At 38.7% G+C, this 14,899-nt stretch overlaps 1 protein-coding gene across 6 annotated transcripts in view; it reads right to left on the bottom strand.

Annotated features, from left to right (window-relative positions):
* Positions 1-14,899, bottom strand: part of Nckap5 (NCK associated protein 5) — a 910,861-nt gene that overhangs the window by 541,430 nt on the left and 354,532 nt on the right. Inside the window, exon 1 of one of the 6 annotated variants that reach the window (XM_078017219.1) lies at positions 1,559-1,705. The exons of the other annotated variants lie outside the window; for them this stretch is intronic. Within the exon in view, the coding sequence (XP_077873345.1) occupies positions 1,559-1,611 (53 nt within the window). The 5' untranslated portion in view covers positions 1,612-1,705. Of the gene's footprint in view, positions 1-1,558; positions 1,706-14,899 lie in introns of those variants that run through there. 6 annotated transcript variants of the gene reach the window in all.

Raw genomic sequence — 14,899 nt, 5'->3', positions numbered from 1 at the left:
CAGGCATGCCTCCCGAAACACATAGAGGCAGCTGAGGACAAGGCCACTGGCTCCTCAGGCAGGCACTTCCCTTCTGCACTGCTGGCTATTTTCTCAGTGGAGAAGAACCTAAATTGGAAGCAAATTCTCTCAGATTTACTTTTATTAGCCTTTAAAGCAAACATCTGCAGCTAGTCCCTATCACACAATGAAACAGAAAATTGATAAATGAATTTTGACCCAGACTCTGAGACTGCCATTGATTGAGCTCTCCCAACAACATTTCAGATCTTATATAAACATGCTAGTCTGTATTTGGTGACATGGGTCTGACCTCACCAGGCACATAGATTTTAAGGAGAAGAACGCACCATCTAGCACATGGCGGATGCCAAAAACAAAACAAAAACACATAAAATCATTCATTATTGACTCCACAAGGCACTCTACCCAACTTTAACCCAAAGCAGAAGCTTGCTACCTGACAATTTAACATATATATGAAATTTAGAAAATGCAAATTAAATCCGTGTATATATAAAGAAGCATGAACTCCCAAAAATTAATTTAAAAAAACCTATTCCTTTTCATAGCAATGAAGACCAGACACAGATGCATATTTCTGCCCCTAAGCAATCAACTACATTTTATGTATTTCAGTGGTTCTTTGAAATCAAGGTTTTAGGCCTGTGAGACTATAAGGAATTTTCTCAATGTCAATCATGGCCATAACCCACTACAGTCTTATTTTAATTTAACAGGCAAAAGGTGTCTGATGAACCTAAGTTTCATTCAAGAATCGAAAAGTGCATGCAATCGGGGGTAAGGTTAAGTACAGTGAGTTAATAATGTCCTCCTAATACCAGGAATATCCTTAGTCACAAGATAGTGATATTCTAATCCCCATATCTCCCGATTAAATAAACAAGAGACCAGCAGCTTCATTTTCAGATGGGAAAGACATGTATAAGCAATAAGGCGAGAGTTCCTGACAATAAAAGTTACTTAGAAAAACTGTAAAATCACGTTACCCAGAGGTCTTTAAAAAAATGCATGTGCTTGTATTGGTTTGATGTAAGCATGCCTAGGAGCAGTTGCAGAGAAAAAAGACACTTTGAGCTTCCATTGTCACCACAGGGCTCTTTTTCTAGTCACAAACAAGCAGACACACCAAAGCATGATCTCCCAACGACGACGTCACAAACTCAGAGACGCGTTGCCACAGACTGAGGCTGCTTTCCTCTCTGTAATACATGAACTGTCAGATCAGATCACAAGAGACCACAGCACAGAGCTTTGCTGCTGTGAAATGGTCACCTTTAAACTCCGAGGATACATTTCTTCTACCCTGTCATAGTTTTAAGCAAAAGAAGTATACTAAGAACTTCCTCCAGCCCCAGGGAAGTGAATTCAGCTACCTCATTTTAAAGCACAGGTTCCTGAGGCCAGAGCCAGGTTGCCCAGACGCACCAACAAATACAAACACAGAATGCTTCCATTCCGTGCCAACCAGAAAAGGGTCTGGAAGGCTTTTGAAGTCGTAGAGCACAATGCCTGCAAATTTAAATTCATGACTTACTTGCTGCTGGTAGAATTCATCTCATGTCCAGAATCTTCTACTGAAACAGTCATTTACAAAAACAAGCCAGCACACTTTACCATCTTCTCAAACAGGCGACAAGCTCCAAGGAAGAGGGTCTGTAGACAGCAACTTTAATGGGACATGGGTAAGGACCTGGACAGTTGTGTTCAATCAGGTCACTAGTCCTGTGACAGAATAACAAGCCCTGTGTTTCCAGGCAGAGATGCCAACCTTGCCAAAGTGGCCTGTCTCAGAAGTAAGCATAACAGAGTTCCTGCTGGGCAGCCAGGCAAGCAATCCTCAGCTTTTCCATTCATTGGTCATGATACAAAGTGTACTGCAAATGCTAAATGCATTTCAAAATATAATCCAAGTTCAGCTTCATGCCTCAGAAAGCAACTTAAGAAATGGAGAGAGGAAAAAAAAAATGAATATGTCTTATACACTTACTATAGGACAGGTATTCTGCTGGACCATTTATATAATTTACTTTATACTGATGATGAGCCCATAAAGAGCTTAGGCAAGAATAATTCTTCCCTATCCCATGATAGAGACAGTATTTTCCCACAAATGAAACAAATGAAAGATGTAAAATAAGTTAAACACTGGTGTCCATAAAGGCAGACAACGGCAGGAGTAAGAAGTGCACTAAGAGCCCTGCCCTCTCTAACCACCCCATGCTTTCTTAAGCACTCTCCTCCCACTAGGCTTCTTGCACCTCATCCCATCATATGTATCCCTAGAATGGAACCAAGATGGGAGACAGTGTCCCAGTTGTGAAAGTTCTGAGTTGGAGCACTATTTCTGCCTTTTTAAGTTATGTGCCATCGGAAAGGTCATTTAAACTCCTTGTCTCATGCTGAAACTTTGTGCATTCCAGTAAGGTGAGAATAAAGGTTAAATATATGTAAAGTACTTGAAAATTATAAATTCCAATGTGAGGCAGTGTTACCCCAAACCATTGAAAAACCAGATGTCTTTCATCATTTCCTTTACCATGTGAACCTCAGAGTATGAAAGAAAGCAGCACTCCAGGATGATCTTTAGAAGAACCGCCAGGTTATCTGCTTTCCTTCAACTCTGGGAATAATTAAGAAGAACAGAAATCCTTTTCACACGCTGGCATTGTTTCAGTCATTTTTCCACTGTGAAAGCTCTAGATCCACTGAAAAACTTTCAGATGATGATGACTACGGTAGTGGAACAAGGACAACCTATCATGACCCAGACTGCCCACTATTCATGCCCTGATGGAGCCTCTTTTCACAATGAAAATGGGTTGGTCCTGTGACTCACTGGACTCACTGTGACCCATAAAATGTGGCAGAAATGACACCCTGTTCCAGGACTCAAACTTAGAAGATTCTCGAAGTTTCCATGTTTTTCCTAAGCAATCACGTAAGCAATCCTGATGGAAGGACCACATGGAGAAATGATAAGGGGAGAGAGAGAAACCCAGATGCCCAGCACCCCAGCTGAGCCCAGCCTTCCACCCATCCTCCTGGAAGCAACAGATGTTGAGCCAGCCACCTTGGGTATTCCAGTTCAGCTAAGACCTCAGATGACGGTAGCCCCAGGTCAGGTCATGAGGAGCACATGGGCCCAGATGAACCCAGTCAACCCCCCAAAATGAGAGGTAGTACCACTGAAGTCATTTAAAACATTAATTCTGAGGATTGTTTGTTATATAGGAAAAAAGAAGGAAGTAAAGAAAAGGGATCTTTGAATTCTACTATACGCTTCACCCTTTGCATACATTATCTCTTCATTATAACTATTTGATATGGGCAGAAGGATGCCAGTTTACATATGAAGCTGGTTGAAGTGAAGTCATCCAAGGTCAGGCAGATCCAGACATACTGGTTTCTGCTAAAGAATTGAGAACAAGCGGGGAGCGGGGAGTGTTACTCGTTAATTACTTAATTTAAAAAATATAAATGGAAGCACTGTATTACATTTAAAAGAGCTTTAGACTAGGAGCTTCAAAACTTGAATTTGACTCCTGACCTCATCATTAGCTGTATGATACTGAAAAAGAAATTTAAATCCCCAAAGTATCATTTCATAAAAAAGGAAATATCTTCTTAGAATATTATGGTTGTTGAGAGATCAAAATGAAATATTGGATAAAAAGGACTTTTGCAAGAGAAAAAATGTCCTATACAAATGTAAAGAAATGTTCAGTGAACTTGAATTTTCATCAATTTATAGTTACCACAGAAGCAGCGGGATACAAACTATGTGTATTTTCCTGTCTCTTTCCAGGAAAAAATATTCATGTAAACACTGCTTTTGTCTCAAGAACTTTGGAGCACATCGCTTTTTGAAAAAATGCAAAATAAACTCACAGACAACAATTTAATACGACACCTCCTTACTAATATTTTTGGAGAAAAAAACTACAAAAAGTATAAAACCTCTAGTTTTTAGGGAATAGCTACATTTTTCCATCCCTGTGATCCACTAACTGATGGTAGTTTTGTTCCTGAAGAGGAGAAAATGGTATTAGTGATGACTGCAGGAAATGTGTCTATTCCACAGTCCTGAGGTGGACAAATGAAAGGTTCAGTGTTGCAAAAGTCCTTTTTATCCAATATTTCATTTTGATCATTCTTTATTTCCACATGGTTTGTACCTCATTCTTTGCGTTCCAACCAAGATGAGGAATGAAGTAGAAAACAGGTCATTGGTAACACGGACGGGCCCAGGTAAGTATCCAAAGTTGTCTCTTCTGTTCAATGGTATAGGATACAAGTTTTCTCATGAATGAGCTCTTCCTCTTGGGTGGGCAGTGGCAGGCAGCTAAGAGCGTGAGAACAGCCCTCCAAAGCCATTACTTAGTAGTGGGAGTATTCACCACTTTACATAAGATTCTCTCATTGTAAGTAACATTTAGAAGCAGAATAAGATGATAAGTATATAAAGCTTAGATCACGGAATTAAGAACAAAAGTTTTATTAAAGAGTCAATTATGTGTCAACTCCTGAGAATGAAATGATAAGTAGCAAGTACATGCTTTCTCTTAAAGATTTCAAAGGATTCTTTTCCAAAGCCCCAAAGCCTATACATTTATTTTTTTACTACATGAATAAACTAAAGATTGCAGTTCACATTTCAAAGTGGAAGGAACAATGGCTAAATTAAGACTAAGTAAAACAATCTACTTAATGCAAAAACATTTTAAAATAAGGATAGAATTAGAAATAAAATCTATTTGATTCTGAATTCACAACTCAGTTTTTTTGACAAGAGTACTATTCTCTGTTAATATAAGTATACAATACATGTGTACACTTATTTATGTGACATGTTGTCATTTGTTCACTGGACAAATGGGAAACTTATCCACTCTTCTGAACCTAATTACATAAAGATAGAAACTATGAGTAGCCCTCTACATTAAATCCTTTATTTGAATTAGCATCCCATTAGGAAAATTGTGCTCCCAAAGTAATGAACACTCTAGTATGATTACAGCTTAGTTGGCGTGTCTTTTGTCCAGTCTTTCTAAAAGGCTATTACAAGTGTTTTATTATTATGAATATTAATAATATGCTGTTTATGTTTGTATTTTTAATCAAATAACACTCATAAAACTCTGAAAAATACTCTTTTTAAAATATTTCTTTTAATTGTCAATGAACCTTTATTTCATTTTTTTATATGTCATGTGCTGAGACTCAAACTTAGTGCCTCACACATGCTAGGTAAGCACTATACCACTGAGCCATACCCCAACCCTGAAAAATACTCTTAAATCCACATTTTGAAAGGCACAGCCAGTATTCCCACAAACATATTCAATTTTTGGTTTATAAAAAAAAGGATAAAATATCTGGCAAAATACCTTGATTGCACTGTAACCATCTGAACAGAAAATAAATGTGGGCACATGAACTGATAGAGACATGACATTATCTCCCATTCATTGGTTATCATTCCAAAATTAATGGAAGAAAAATACACTGTGCAGTTAAAAGTTCTTGTTCCAATCAAGCATGCTGGAAGCCATTTATTAATGTCCCAGATAAGAGTCTCCTCCCCAGCTGTGGTTTCGTGTGCCATGCCTCCTTGGATTAAGCAGCAACATGAGGCCCCAAATTCTGGCTAGCCAAATAACCACAGCTAGCCAGTTCTGTTGGATCCACCACAATGGTTCCATCTATAGATGTCAGTGTATGAGACATGGCATACATATAACCATCACCTTTAAAAAGGAGTGATTTTGCAATGATATAGTGAGTTTATCCAAGGTAGACAGCCAAACAAAGAATTTATTCATCAACATGAACTTCTTCAGCCTGAAGTAGTCAACACACTCAAGGACAATGGTATATCTATAGCGCAAGTTAATTTAATAAGACACCAGTGAGAAGAAATCTTTCAAACAAAAGCACAAAGAAACACAACGTAGGGTTTTCAAGGCCCTTGTGAAATGCAGATAAGCAATATGGCAGGAGAATTAAAAGGATTCAGATATTTTATGGAAGTGCAAACAATAAAGGAGAAAAATATTCAGAAATAGTCACCCTAATGACCACCACTACTTTGAATCATTTGTAAGCTACCCAAATACATGAACAGAGTTGTAACAAGTGTAGGCATGAAAAGAAGCGAATACAGAGGCTACAGGAGTTATTAATTAAGCAGTTAAATTCATTTATATTCATAAATATGTAAGAAAACTGGGAAACTTACCATAAGTACTCTGATGAACAATTCAAGAGGGAAAACACAGCTCTGCTTTTCATTTTACACTACTACTTTCTTCCACTGCCTATTTTTAAAAGTGTTAAGAACTCTACTCAAATAGATAGAAAATAATTATGGGAAAAGAAAGCATTAATCTACATAACTTCATGAATGACTGAAGAGGCAGATATATAACATCATGCCCATACCTAAAGCAGGACGTAAAGATCGTGAACAAATCTGTAGACCAGTTCTTGCAGATGAGACAGATAAATGATGGGTTGCAACATGGTGTGCTGAAATTCTTTGTATCTCTAGAGATGAATAAATGCAAGAGAGTTGGCAGAAACATCTGTATAATCTTTATACTGTGCCCACCATCTTTCTGATAAAGTTCCTCAGGATGAACAGAAAAGAGTGCGCTTAAGCCAAAGTGCCAGATTCTCTATGGCTGGGTCTAGAGTCAGTTTCATGTGGCAGACACTTCCTTCCTGGGTGTATATCAGCCACACCACAGGACAGATAGTAGTCAGGACTGACTGCATGGGACCACTTAGGGCAATATTACACCTGACACATAGCTTGACCTTGCCAAGTTGTGTTTTCAGTGTTTTATACTAAGAAAGCATTTTGACTACAGAGCAGTTGCTACAAAAGGGACATGTCTACAAAGACATCCCTGTCTCCTTGGGTTCTGAGTACTCTTGGAGTACCTCATGGTCTTAGATGATTATGCCAAGGATAAAGAAGGTCAGAAATCCATACAGAGATTGCTACCTCAGGCTCCTAATGCAGACATCTCAAAAATGTGAGCCATTCTTAATTCTGTCTTTGCAATTCTTTTTTCATCTGGCCATTCACAGATGAGTGAAGGTTCTTTTACCCAAATATCTAATAGGTCTTCATTCCCATTCACATGCTTCACCAACAAATCCAGGCCTCATCACATCCATCTATACAGAGTCAAAGTTCCCTCATCACTCCCTGGTCAGATCCATCCTTTGCAGCATTTGAAAATTCATGTTCCAACACCAGCCACCCAGTATTGCCTCTGACTCAAAATCAATGACTTCTAACAACATTTCCCAAAGTAGTCTTCACAGACAACTCCCCTCCCAAGGAGCTCCATTAAAAACAGATTCAGTGATCAAAACTATTTAGGGAAGCTCTTAGACATTAATAATGTAGGTTAGCATATTATACCGTCTAAGATATTCCACAGGAGAAAACTTCAATAAAACTTATCCCAGTTTTTTTTCTCAGTTTTTCAACCACAGAAACTTGTTTTGATTAAGACCCCTACAATATCCAGTAGAATCAGTAATACAGAAAGCTGCATTTTGGGTCAAGCTGCCCCAGAACACAAAGTCCAAACTGCTTAACATACAGACTTAACATACAACCTTTATCACTGGGTCATGCTACTGCTGCACCTTCAGAACCCCCTTTTCAGTGTTGTTCGTGTCCTTCCTAAGTTCAGGCTCTCTGCTGACCGATGGTTTACGCTCTCCTGCCCCTCAGGTCTAAGTACCACCGGGGTCAGGTCTATCCTAACCTCACTGTCTCATCCATCATTCCATCTTCCAATGTCCTGCTGCACGGATGTTTCTAGAGCAGCTCCACACTAAGGTTTTGTTATTCCATATGATGGCATCCCTTTCTCCACCTAAATTGTAAGCCCTAAGGGGAATTTGGAATAGATAACTACTTTTATCACCAGCTCACAATGATTCATATTTTACAACAAATTACTATAAATTCATGAAACCTAGAATAAGATTTTATACCATGCAGGTGCTAAATATCATTTAATGAAAATAAGGTGGGCTGCTCCAATTGTATCAGTGTAAGTAAAGGAAGGCGGAGGTATATTGTAACAGAATGAAATTCTCAGAGTAGAAGTAATTTGGCAGAGTGGGTAAGGAGTTTCTACAATGCTGCACCGGGATTCTAGATTGTCTACAAAAACATCCCCAATGCCAAAAAACAAATAAGTAACCTCAAGGCCATGTGCACCAAACCCAATTCAAAGGGAATTGCCCAATGGAAAAAAAGATTGTCTCTGATAAGATCAAAGGTAGCATACAGTGGTTACAGGAAAAGAAAAAGAGGGTCAGACCTTCTGGAGTATGTTAAATCCCAAGTCAGATAATTTGCTAAATCCTAATACAGTAAGTTTCTTCTCTTTCCTTCCTTCCTTCTATTCACCAGTTATTTGTTAAATTTTGACTAGGTGTCAAATACCAAGAAAAAAAAAGAACAACAACAACTGTAAATGTCTCAGGGAAAAATTAGAAATAAACTGAGGTATGGAAAAAAAAAAGCCTCTACCTTCTCGAAGTCTTAGGAAATAGCAATTTTACGTTGTTTATGAACACAACAAGGATAAGATAGCCTAAAATAAGACTTATCTAAAGGCTGTCAAGAGCAGTAAGAGGGCAGAACATACAATGTTTGACTTTTGTTTTTTTTTTTTTTTTTTTGGTTTACTGGTTTGAGAGCCAATGACTCTGTCTTGCTAAATTGAGTTCAGTGTTAAGACTACTCATTGCTGGTAGCAATCACTCTTCTAAGCCTAACACATTGCCTAATACATGGTGGGCACCTAATAAGTCTGTTGAGTCAACTGCTGAATACAGAAATTAATGAAAGAAGGCAGGAAAGGAGACCTTCTGCCTGTATATAGAAATGCTGTTTGGCTAAAAATTTTTTACAGTGTAATTCCTTTATACTAGAACACAGTGGAAGGTGGGCTGTAAATCTCCATCCTTACCTTCTTGAGTTAATTTGCATTTCCCTACAAGATACTAAAGATTAAAATTCATATGCAAAACAAAGTAGACAGGCCTATGTGATTCCCTTTTCATGTAGTAGTCATTCAGCCAAATTTAGGGATCCTTTAATGAAAGCACCATGACAGAATTTTGCATGGATAGTCTATTTTCTACAATCTCAACAGAAAAACAGGTGAAGAGAATAATAGTTGAATTGAGACACTTATCACTTAGGAGGTATGGTGTATGCTTAGTCTGACCAGAAATGCCAGTTAGCTGAGCTAATTTAACTTTACTTATAATACTGCATTTACTACTTAGCATGTGCACACATGCAAAAGTTGCTAGGAATTAAATGAGGGGAAAATGTTGGTAGCTTAAATTTCATGTCATAGGAAAATAGGATCACAAAATTGAAGACAATGTGGTCTTTAGACTAAGAGAGCCTTACACAGGAGAAAAGATATTTTTCCATGGAGGCATTTGCAATGAAAATGAACAAAGAATAGAAAAAGGAAGAACAAATTTCTCAGTGGCAGTTTAACAAGACCCAATCTTTCCTTGTTCTCACTTCTATAATGCTGTGAATAGGTGGTAGGCTCAAGAGACTGCTGAAACTAATACAACTCGGGATAGCATGATTAATAAAGAATCACATTCAAGATCCCCAAACAACTCACTCAAAACATTAAAGAAATCCACCTGCAGTAGGTTTATCTGGTAGGATAATGCTGCACTTTGCATGCTCTATTATGTTATTAATATATTAGTATGATGCTTAAGTTTATACTTTATAAATCTCTATAATGGAGACAATGAGATCATCTCACAGATAAAGACTTGATATGAAGTCCAAAGATGTGAAAAGTCTAAAGGTGTGATTACAGTATTTGTCCGACACATACCAGGGCTTAATAAGTGACAGGTATGTTTGTTTCAATGTTCCTCATTATTATGCTGTTACTTCTCATGTCAACCTTCATTTTTGCATTTCTTGCAGCCCAGTCCAGAGCCTTTCATAGGCATTTAGTGAACTGAATGTTAACTGAAACTTTCTAGGCTTACCTGGTAAACTAAAATGTTTATCTTATTGACTGACACCTGTTGCTTCTCAAGGGCAGGTATCATCTCCCATCACACTGTGGAGGGCTCATGCTCCCTCTGGAAGTGGCTACAATTGCTTTAAACTATAACTTCTTTACACTGGTTGTTTTCTGCATGGTGCTGAGAGGAGGTTCAGAGATGAGGTTAATATGAAAAAGGACACCTTTTTCAAAACGACATGAAAATATCAGAAGAGCATAGCCACTAAGATCTGTTGTGTTTCTTATTTGTTAAGCACTTCTAAACCCTTAATATATGTTAGATTTACTCTTAACTTTTTATAAATGCACATAACTTTTCTTTGTATTTTTATAGATGAGGAAATAGGTTAAATAGATTAATAACTTTAACCCCAAATCACATCAATTGTGAGCGATAAAACCAGGCTGCGAGTCAAGGTCTCTAAGAATTCCAAAGTTTGAACTCATAACCAAAAGCCATATTACAGGCCATTTTAGCAACACGGAGTTACTAAGCATCCATCTACTGTGACACCAGTTTTACCCATAGCACTACAGACTCTGACTTATGTTCAATACCTTCCAACACAATAAAAAATGATTGGCTTCTTTCCCTCCCTATCAACTCTTTCCACCTGCCAGGTTACCTGAAAATCTAAGTACCGGCATCCTCCTTGAAGCACCTTGTCATGTCATGTCTACTAATATGAAAGAGCCACACTTGGAGATGAGTGACAAATTCACAGGGGCTGTTTATTTAATGCATTGCTACCTACTATCTGAACTGAAGGGATACATGAAAACCGAGTTCACCTTAGAAAACTTTCTCAGTTTCTCTTAAGAAAGAGAATAAGAGAGTGCAAATCCCAGGATGCAATTCCAGCCCTCACAGCTGCTACTGCTAGCAACACTATACTCCATGAAGTAGGAAATTCTCTCAAACATCCATATCCTGCCTTTAAACCAAACCTACATGTACTCTAAAGGGTGAAACTTTCAGGTATTGAAAGGAGACTGTGGATAAGCAAGAAATGGCACAGTTATGCCTTAGAAGCAAGGCGGCTTAATCTCTAAAACAGCACCTTAGTAAGTATTTATCAAATGAATGAATAATTAATAGAACACTAGATTGGAGGACAGTGGAGAAGACAGCCAACCCCGTTCCAGGAGGAACTAGCTATCAGTGTAGTGCCGAAAACTTTCCCTGCTAAAAACTCTCATGTTAAATTAAAAATATCAGAGTAGGCCTAAGGCTGGAATCAACCCCACCTCTTTCTAAAAGTCATTTCAGAATCCAAAGTTAATGAATTCTCCTTAGAAAAGGGCTACCCCCCTCACTATGTCCAATTTTACTTCCTAAATAGACAACAGATATTTTTACTATGCCCTTTTCATTGACATATAACCAACCTAGAGACATAGGTAAACTAAAATTTGTAACATTTATGAATGAAACTAATATCCTGGAATGTCAAATACAGAATATAGGTAGAGTCTCATCAATCTGAAAATCCAAAATGCTACAAAATTCAAACCGTTTTAAGCATAGACACGATGTCAACAGGGAGAAAATTTCATACTTGACTTCCTGTGATGGGCTGCAGCAAAACATAGATGTACTGAAAATATTCTACAAAATTACCTTCAGGTTACATGTATAAATTATATATAACATAAATTATTTTCACATTTATATGTGGGCCCTAGCCCCAAGATATTTCATTATATATGTGCAAGTACTCATTTAAAAAGAAAAAAATCCAAAATCCTAAGCACTTCTGATCCTGAGCATTTCCAGTGTTATGATTTGGATATGAGGTGTTCTCCAAAAGCTCCTGCGTTAATACAGGAATATTAAAGTGAATGATCAGATTATGAGAGCTGTAATCTAGTCAGTTCATTCTAGTTTGAATGGACTAACTGGGTGGTAACTATAGGCAGGTGGGGTGTGGCTGGAGGAGGTAGGTCACTGGGGGTGCCCTGGAAGGATTCATCTCTCTCTCGTGGACCCTTCTCTCTTCTTCCCCCTTTTTCCTCTTTGTTTGGCTGCCAGAAATAAAGCTGTGCTTCTGCACCAGGTTCTTCCACCATGATGTTCTGCCTTACCTTGGGCCCAGAGCAATGGATTTTCCTGACCATGGAAAAAACCCTGGAACCATAAACCAAAATAAACTTTTCCTACTCTGAGATGTACTTGTAAGATGTTTTGGTCACAGTGATACAAATCTAACACATCAGGTAAGAGATACTCAATGTATAATAGTTTTGAGTAAACAAACTCTAGCAAAATACCTACACATCTATGAGTGGCATGAAGTTGCAGGATATGAAACAGCAAATACCTCTCTGATTATCTCTAACCTTCATCACGATAAGACTTACCCTGTGACTCTCTCTTTGGCTTATATGTAATCCAGGCAAACTCAGAGCTAGCACCTAGCCCTTGTTTACAAACTTTACAATGATATACAACTACAGTAGCATAATATCTGAAATGCCAATTTTTTTTTAACTATCACCTATCATTCCAGAAACTATTTCTGAAGGGAAGTCACAAATGAAACTCACAATGAAGCCACAGAAGGGCTGTCCCGCATCTTGTATGTTCAAGAAGCAGAGAAAGGAGACAAATCTACATGAAGCCTTACAGTACTGGCTCCCTATAAATTATGTATCAAAAAACAAAACAGAAACTGCCATTTATCCATGTGAGATATGCCCAGTTTTCAAAGTAATGGGTAAAAATGCTCCAAACCTCAATTGTCTTCATTATGGCTCAGACAAGGCACACAAACTCATTTTTTTTTTATTCTCTAAGTACAGAAAATTGCTTCACTTCTCAAGTAAATATATGCTAGAAGCTTGCGGATATCTCAAGAATGCTTTGTAGCTAAAGAAAGTAACATCATTGCCTACTCATTTTGCTTAATTTGCTAGTCTCCCAGCAACTTTGTGCTAACACTTTCATCCCATTTTAGATCCTAGAATAAGGCGGCAGTCCAGAGCCTTGGAAAGCCTCCACCTCCAACAGCCAGCAGCTCACTGGGCCACCAAGGTTGTGGGATGGAGTCTCTTCCCAGGATGCCTCCCTGCTGATATATTGGTTACATGCATTTTACTTATCTTCTCCAAGTTACATTCCAGTAACTAAGCTTCATAAGCTTCTTCCGAATTGTTTATTCTGTGTTTTAAAGCTCCATCAGCTGTTGGGATAATTTGCAACATTCTCTTTCTTTTTGGCTAAGCAGGATTGGTGAGCATTACTGGACCTTTGGGTGGAATCCCCGCCATTTAAAATTCTTGCTGCTAGGATTAAACGAGATAATGCCTATGAAAGCTCTTCGTAAACTGTAAAGTCCTAATCAAATGGAGTGTGCTGTTATTATATTAACCATCATAGCCATAATCACAACGCAGCTATAATGGTGGCTTTAAAATACTGGTACACATTTGGGCCTTCTCTTGGCTTCATTCCCACACCAAGGCCTATGTTGATGTCCAACATATGATGGAAACCCCTCAAAGAAATTCTGCTTGAATGAATCAATGAAGGACTCAAAAACATCACATGATTTCCAAAAATACCTGCACAGGCAATGATAATAACAATGACCACAACTAAGCAGGACAACTTAAAATACTCTGCCAAAAAAAAAAAAAAAATGTGGTGCTGGGAAGAAGAACTGCAGAACAAGCATTTTTCTAAAAATAATTTCTTTGATAATGAAATCTAGTCCTTTGCAATAAGGGGAGGAGATGATGGAGTAGATGCAGACATAAATTCATATCAGTCAAAAAAAATCTGTATAATCATGATAGTGTGGAGAAGGAGGCTGCCAAACCAGAAAAAGGGAAGGGGTGCTATAGTGTGAATGGGGTTAATTAGGCAATGGTCACCCTCAAATAAAGCATTATAAGATTGTTTTTTCCTTAAACTGTGTTTTTCTAGGTGTGGAAATAACAAACTATATGTCTCAGAAGGGAAGAGACACAAGCAAGAAAGAAGTGACTAAAAAGCAGGTATTTATATAAAATGTTTTATTTCATTATTTCATCTTCTGGAAATAAATCCAGAAGAATACTTCTGTGAACATTTGCAAGAATAGCTTTGGGTACTAAAGGGGTGATCTCCTTTAGACGCCTATGTGTAAAGTGGGGTGTAGGAGTAGGTGAAGAGAAAAATTAAAAAGAAAGTGGCAACAGCCATCAAAAGAGGGCTCTTTTATTTTATCCAACTTCACAGAAGCTACCCGTTACTCAGAAGAAAAGCAATGCCTGCACCGTGTTTAACCTGGATAGTTGAGAATAACCTAAAAGTCCCTTTTTTCTAAGAAGCTGGGGTGTGGTGGAGGGGGAGTGGGGGCTTAGAGGAGGGTCCACATCCCAGGCGGTCTGCAAGGCTCTGAGGCAAAAGGGCCAGTGCACCCGCAACCGCTCAGCTCCACTCCAGAAAATATCGTATTTCTGCCCATCAATCAACATTAAGCAGCTTAAAAGCGGAGCTTTGGGCACAGGCAGTTGCCACTAGCAACAGGGTCCACGCTCCTGGTGAACAGAGGCAGACAGTGGCAGAGAGAAAACAGCCACCTGAGTGAAAGTTCCTGGGTTGGGCAGACAAGGTCAGGGACCCGGTGCATAAGGGGAGGGGGAGGGGCAGTGGCAGTGCGAGGTGGGGGCCAACCCTACTGGGGGCTGGCCAGGCAGTGGCCCAGACAGTTGATCTCCCAGATGAGAGTCGGTTTCTCTCGTGCCACAGTACAGCACTTGCCAAATTCACCAGACTCGTCTCCCCCCTTCCCCGCCCC

The sequence above is a fragment of the Ictidomys tridecemlineatus genome, chromosome 7 (assembly GCF_052094955.1).
Source record: "Ictidomys tridecemlineatus isolate mIctTri1 chromosome 7, mIctTri1.hap1, whole genome shotgun sequence".
NCBI lineage: Eukaryota > Metazoa > Chordata > Mammalia > Rodentia > Sciuridae > Ictidomys > Ictidomys tridecemlineatus.
The sequence above is the reverse complement of the archived record's forward strand: the minus strand, read 5'-3'. Positions and strand labels throughout refer to the sequence as shown.